Genomic DNA, 7,500 nt, shown 5'->3' on the forward strand with positions numbered 1-7,500 from the left:
GCCTTAAGAAGATTCCTCTGGACAAGTGTCATGTAATGTCAAACTTTAGGAACTTTTCACCGAAGGAAATCGAAGAAAACCAAAATAAAGGCAAAATAAACACTGTAAACAACCTATCTTTAAAGATTTATAATTCCAGGTATAACTCCGTTAATTTAACAGTCATGGTTGAAAAGAGTAGTTTATTTCTATACACTTGAGAGAGATACGATTAAGAGCAATGCAAAAATTCCCATGGATAGTGGTTACTAGAGGGCGCCAAATGCACAGGAAATAACCATATGGAGCCACCTTAAATCGTATTGTTATTATTGCAAGTAGCGTAGATATCACTTTATAAATAAGACATGTAAATATTGCTACTATTACATTGTAAGTAGTGGAGGCATTGTACTGTACTGTACGTATTCAGTTTGTAAGTTGTGCCTCTGTTTTTGCAATAAACATGTTAATAATTTAAAATAAATAAATAAATAATAACAATAACAATAACAACAACAACAATAACAATAATAATAATAATAATAATAATAATAGTAATAATAATAGTAGCAGTGTTAAAAGTAGGGATAACGAAGTCGTTGTTCCTTAGTAAATATGTAGAGTTTTTCTGCTTAAATAGTTCATGAGTATGGCAGGCAGGATGATGACAGCTGCCAATCTGTCAATGGGGCTCCAAAAAGCAATATGAAACCATTGCAGTTTCTCTTTTTGCTCTAACAAACGCCCGCAGTATTTGCGACCCGCAGTTTCAGCTATTTTGAAGTGTTCGTTTCAACGATTTAGAGCAAAAGATCTAGCAGTCTACAATATGGTGACGCTGTAAACTGAATGCCAATGCATTTCCTAAGGAACGTCACACGCTACGGACTCCTTTCGTGACCTTTTGCAACTTAAGTTCCAAATCTACTTGATGTATACAAGTTTTGTTTTATGCATATCTCCGTTAAAGGGCAAACACTAATTTTCAAGGTTGCGCTGCACTGGACTAGATCTGAATTGCAAATTTTGCGTCTTTTTAGGTGAGGCCAGTGAATGTTCAAACTACACAACTCTTGATCAAGCTGATCGTGCAGTGAGTAATACGAATAGAAGCGATCCTAAATGTGATCGTTGGGATCCAGACAAAATCGTGTCACATAAGTGGTACCGCATGACAGGGGACAGTGGCGATCAGATTCCAGAGCGATGTGTTCCTATCGATAGATGTGGTACGCGTGCTCCAGGATGGCTCAATGGCACCCACCCATCAGTACAGGATGGACTACAAACTGCTCAAGTTTGTTATCACTGGAATAACGACTGCTGTCAATGGAAGAGCAACATCAAGATCCGGAATTGTAGTAGTTATTTTGTGTACCAGTTGGTGAAGCATCCAGCTTGTAACTTGCGTTACTGTGGTAAAGGAAATGATGTGTATGTTTTATGTATTTAAAATCATTATTGGTAGGATTTTGTGAACTGTGATGTCTTAGACAAAGATTGCTTCAATGGAAGAACCGAATAGACTTATGATGTTGCTGATTAACAGATATTCCATTTATTCCATTAGGAATGAACGGAAACGGCCATGTTAGGGCCAGGTGACGTATTGTTGCTACGGTAACCGTTATGGATCATTACACCTTTTGAGCAGGGCTTTCATTATCAAATAGTTAACATATATATGCCCATTTCTCGGATAGATGTGAGCCAAATGTAGTGAGATTACACCAAGGACTAGGACTAAGCTTCTAATTACTAAAGGATACTGTGAAAGCATCTTGACTTCTACAACCAAAAAGAACATACTGGTTGTATTATGTTACCTGTTGGCCGTTTCAAAAACCGCCAAAACAACTCAGGTTTTCACATTTTCTCGCAAAGCATTCTTTTCCCAGTCACCACATTCGCAGCAGAGCTAATACAGTTATAATAGTCACTAAATATTGCAAAACTATATTGGGGAAAATTATAGTTTGGTCATAAACAATAAACACATTTAATGAAAATTAGAAGTATTTGCAAAATTATTATTTTCTTTGGCCATCTCCGTTTTATCAGAAACAACATACAAACAACGGTGACAAACATCAGATTTAAACGCATCATTTCATTGAAATTATCTTTTACTTGACGTTTCGTATGCTTCAGCATACATCTTCAGAAAAGACAGTTAATGCAAAATTGGAGTTTAAATATACAGGACCACTATCTTATTAGCTATTAACTATTAAGTAACAATAGAGGTGACAAAAAAACTAATAAAGACACAGCTTTTCGCTGCTGACATATTCGTGTAAGGGTGGTTTTAAATCTATGATCTAAAATTTCAAAATGATCTCATCTTAAACCGGGACCAGTTGATGTAACATGGTCCGCAAGAGCCGACGTATGATGGCCATTAATTAGTGCTTTAAAATGCTCTGTTTTTCTGTTATGCAATCGTCCTTTTTTTCAATTAACAATCATTTCAGTCCCAACAGGCAGCTCTATATACAATCTTAGACATTACATTTGGCCACGACTAACTCTATCTCTGTAAGGAAACAAAGATTTCATGCGTCGAGTGCTTTCAAAAATCACGCTAAGGTCAACACACCCATAGAACTTATTTGGACACGACGTAATTTGTTTACTAAAGATTTTGCTTTGTAGCCCTGAATAAAGTAAAACTAGCAACATTTTCTTTTTGGGGACTGTGATTGATGGTTGGGGTTAATGGTTTGTTTTGTTGCTTTTGTAAGACATCATTCTTGTTATAATTAACAACGCCTCTGGAGTAACCGTTTTGTGATAGCAAGTTCTTAAGTTCATCCAAGAGACGATTGTAACAAATGAGGCGACAAGCAAATGCGGAAACAACGGAAAGTGAGAATACGGATCACATTTGCTTTGTATTTTCGAGGTGTGAAAGAGTCCCATTTAGTGTAAAGACCAGTGGAAGTTTTCTTTCGATAAATTGATGATGAAAAAGGATGCTTATGTCGTTTGGTAAGTACATCAAGAAATGGGATCAGAATATTTTCTTCAAAATCTATAGTAAATTTGATGTTTACATGGCAGCTATTGAGATACTGTAGAAATTCCAATAGAGTGAAAGTATTATCAACGTATCGAAACCAAATAGAAGGGCGACCGATTTAGTTAAGAACCCACTTCTTGCACATAAAGATATTGGCACAAAAAGATATTGGCTGACACAGGTCCTAAAGGTGAGCACATTACAACGCCATCAAATTGATCGTAGTAGTCACTATCACATATGAAATGGCTCCTCTAAGTGGCAAACTCAAGCAGACCCTTCAAGACGGAGCGAGGGATCATCGGTGGATCGGGATGGGCATACAGTTTATCAAGACAAAGTTCTATTGTCTCATCACGTCGAATGTTTGTGAACAAGGAACGGACGTCAAGAGAGCACATAACCTCATTATTATGATCATATATCTTGGCCCAATCAGCAATGCTGAGGGAATTCTTGACAGTGGAATGATTTGTACAGATGGGCTGAAGTATGCTCAAAAGATATGAAACTAGATTGTAATTGTAAGTGTACACAAAGGAAACAATCGGACAGAAAGGGCAACCTTGTTTATAAAACTTTTTTTTTTGGTTTTTTGATTACTTAAATAACAACATTTACTTAAACCGGAGTACAGTACATTACATAACATACATGTATTCGGTAAGCTATAAACATAAAAAAAGTCATTGCTACGAGTTCTCAGCTAAATTATTAATCTCTTTCGTGCATGCATAGCTTCCTTTTAAAAACGCTTACGTGAAACTTGTTTTAGTTTGATTTTTTTTTATTTAATTTGTTGAGGTTTAAGACTCAAGAGGTGAAAGAAGATAGAAAACTAGGAAATCTTTCTATTTTTGGGAGTACTTCCTTTGTTTTGCAAGACCACATTTAATATCTGCAACAAGGAAGTAAAAGTATTTCTTTATGTTAGATAGGGTGTCCGATCTCAGGCCAATTATTATATCGGGAGTAAAAACGTTGGCTTCTAGTTTTATTTGGTTTTCGGCCAACCATTTTATTAAGCCCCGACAAAAACAAAACGTCTCGCTACAAGACCAAAATAAATGAAAAAGGGACTCCTTCTCTGTTCTACAAAAAGGTACAATTATCGTTTTCTCTAATACCCATTCTATTTAGAAAATCATTTGTCGCTAAACGCCCGTGAAGTAGTTTAAACTGAAAAATATTAAACTTAGGAAGGCGGTAGAAAACTCCATGATTAGAACCACATGATATTATCATCAATTATTTTGTCTCCTTTTAGTTTGCGAAGATAGGAAACTATAACTGTCCTCCCTAGATTTTGTTGAATTTTGGGCAAGTTTTCTTTTAAATTTAGTTTCATTCGAAACTAACTGCTTCATTTTATTCCCAAAAAGAAAATTCTCTTAGTCTTACCGTAATTAGGGCTACAAAGCAAAATCGTTAGTAAACAAATTAAGTCGTGTATAAATAAATGCTATGGGTGCGTTGACCTTAGAGTGATTTTTCAAAGCACTTGTCGCATGAGACCTTTCTTTCCTTACAAAGATAGAGTTAGCCCTTCGGACTGCAATGACTTTTATATCGGGAAAACTAAAAGACGATTGCATAACAGAAAAACAGGGCATTTTAAAGCACTAATTAATTAATTAATGGCCATCATACGTCGGCTCTTGTGGACCATGTTACATCAACTGGTCATAGTTTAAAATGGGATCATTTTGAAATTTTAGCCAAAGAGCTATCCGACACTCACTGAAAAATAAAGGAGACACTGTTGATCAAAGATTTCAAGCCGACCTTACATGAATATATCAGCAGTGAAGAGCTGTGTCTTAATCAGTTTTTTGTCACCTTTGTTGTTACTTAATAGTTCATAGCGAATGGCGTTTAAGTGGATCTTTAAACAAAACGTACCTTATGGAGCTCGAGAATGGAATGTCAATTGCATAAACAAGACAGGCGGTGAAAAATAGATATCTGGAATCTTAAAAGCGACTAGAAAAGAACTTCCACAACAATTGCTTCTCCGTATCAAAATGAGCTGTATTTCTAATATTTTACTAACTATAGTGTTATGTGCAACACTGAAACCAAATGACAAATTTAGTATGGGTTGAACAAAATTTTGACTGAATTTGAACACCTTGAATGCATCTGTGTTTAGTGAATTCGCATCTCCGTTGTCTGGCTATTTACATTTATTTACTACTGAACTCTCCATAGTCTTCAGGTAAGAAAAATAATGGCAATTGTGACAATGAAGAATTATTTGAAAGAAAGCTGGTTGTTTATTTGGTGCTTCATTATTCGAGAAAAAAGGTTCTTCGCAAAAGCGAGTCTGTTTAAAACTTCGGCTAGTGTGGACGCATATTGGTGAGGTAGTCGAACAGCTTTGTTAAGTGGCTTAGGGTTCAAGCGAACTCAAAGCTTCCCATTTGGCTTGGAGGTGCACAGCAGGCTACTGACCCAGTCTGCTGCATTGTGTTGTTTTTCAATTACACCTTTCTTCTCGTATTATCAAGGCAGATTTTCAAATCAGCTTGGAGCTTGTCCGGTGTTCGTTGAAGTGGCGTGACGACTGGTGATACAGACTTGTCAATCTCAATTTTGTACTGGTATCTTTTCAACTTTCTTACACCAGTGAAGACATCCGTGGCATGTTCAATGACTTATTTTGTATAACGCACTTCAACTGGATTCTTCAAGCCCAAGGTGTAGCGTGGAACATCCTTTTTGGGTTCTTTTGGCTCACTGTTTTGGTCGTGCACATCACTGACATCAAAGTGACCACGACAATCCTGGCATGTTTTGCCTTGTTACACAGTAGATCGAATATTCCCATAGCTTTGCAGAATTTTAGGGAGAATAGGTTTCTACCGTAGTCGGATGATTTCTTTAAGGTACAGGTCGCATCTCTTTGATCCACATTTGTATGGTGAGGCGAAAGACTCCCCTAGAGTGTTGGAATGGTCTTTAAATAAGTGGGAATGCAAATGTAAAAATACATTTCTCGAATGTAAGAGACTTGAGTTGTCACCGAAGATTTTCTTGAAGGTGGCTGCATTCATCAAGTTGACTTGAGCTCTAGTGTCGCCTTTTCCCTTAAGGCGTACTCTTGTACCATCCTTCATCTTCAAGTTAAGAACGGAATAGTGTGTGTCTGGTCCAAGGTCTTCATCAAAGTTGTCACATTTAACATGCTTGGTAGTTTTTTTTTTTTTTTTAATTTTTTAGTTTGTTTACAGTGGACTGCCTTAGCTCCTTCTGTACTAACCTCAACTGTGTCTACCTGCTTGGCAGTAACTTCACTTACTTCATAGTCAGAGAATTCATTACCGTTGAAGGTTACATCAACAGTGGCTTCATTCAATTTCCTTGTGTCTTTCGTTATTTTCTTCCGTGGTTTAGTCTTATTCAAGGTGGGCTTGCTAGTGTGTGTAGCTCAGTTCAAATGCCCGGTGGGGTTGCCGGGGGAAGGGGATGGGAGGGGTGTTGAAGCCTGGATTTGTCTGGTACTTACCAAAAAATTCCTGTGTTTTGCATGAGAATTCGACGAAGATGCGACTAAATTTGTTGCGTGCGTGGTTATTTTGTTTCGCATGTTATGCAAATTTGACGGAGTATATTGAATTACAAAAAAGAATCAACTGAAAGATCGATAAGAAAATCTTTATTTTCAGCTTTCATTTGGACAAAAAAGATGCAACACTTAGCGAGAAGTAATATTTTAAGTAAATAGGTTGGAAAAAATAATTTTGCGAGAAATCAGCTCGTCCTCAAAAAGAGTTTGGTTCTAACCTCGTAGCCATTGCTTTTGATGCATTATTAAGATCAACATTAATCAGAGAAATTGGGCGCCAGCTTTTGAGAAATCGTTTGTCGTTATCTTTCTTTTCAATTAACTTTATCATGGCTTGCTTCTTGGAATTGGAAAGCTCCCCATGAATATGTGCGTGGCTTAAACAGTCAACTAGGTCTTTTTTCGAACCAGTGGCCACCTGAATGTTAGGTAAAACTCAACTGTGAGCCAGACATATTTCTCCTTAATTTGAAGATCCACGTTGATGAAATTCTCACACTCAGAGTAAATAGCTTCAACCTTCGAATCGCTCGCCATTTTACATTCTATATCTATACCTTCCCACAAGAAAGATGAAGGACTGGACCTGCCTGGAGAACTCTCTCAGGACTTCCCCGACAACGAGGCCCGGCACAGGGTTGCATTACTGATCAGGATAATTTTTGCACATTGCTGATGAAGCGTGAGAGATTTGAATAAAATTCGTGAATGTTTAAGCTATTTGCTCTAAATTTCAGAATTGATTTATCTTCAATGCTGAATTTCTCAGCACATACTTTTAGTCTGAAATGCTCTGAACACATGAATTTTTTGTTTCTAAATTTAATCTTTTTGTTTGACATTTTTGTCAAAAGCCCCTCGGCCCGTATTATATATGTTGTCTGCAAGTGTGATGCACACTCTTGTCTAATTACTGAGAAGAACTGAG

The 7,500-nt window shown here is 36.9% G+C and overlaps 1 protein-coding gene across 5 annotated transcripts in view; it reads left to right on the top strand.

Moving 5' to 3' along the window:
- LOC137983022 (uncharacterized) overlaps positions 1 to 7,500 on the top strand; it is a 66,546-nt gene that overhangs the window by 36,243 nt on the left and 22,803 nt on the right. For all 5 annotated transcript variants that reach the window (XM_068830183.1, XM_068830181.1, XM_068830182.1 and 2 more), the window contains exon 3: positions 1,023 to 1,400. In XM_068830183.1, the coding sequence (XP_068686284.1) occupies positions 1,023 to 1,400 (378 nt within the window). The remainder of the gene's footprint in view (positions 1 to 1,022; positions 1,401 to 7,500) is intronic.

The sequence above is a fragment of the Montipora foliosa genome, chromosome 13 (genome assembly GCF_036669935.1).
Source record: "Montipora foliosa isolate CH-2021 chromosome 13, ASM3666993v2, whole genome shotgun sequence".
Lineage (NCBI taxonomy): Eukaryota > Metazoa > Cnidaria > Anthozoa > Scleractinia > Acroporidae > Montipora > Montipora foliosa.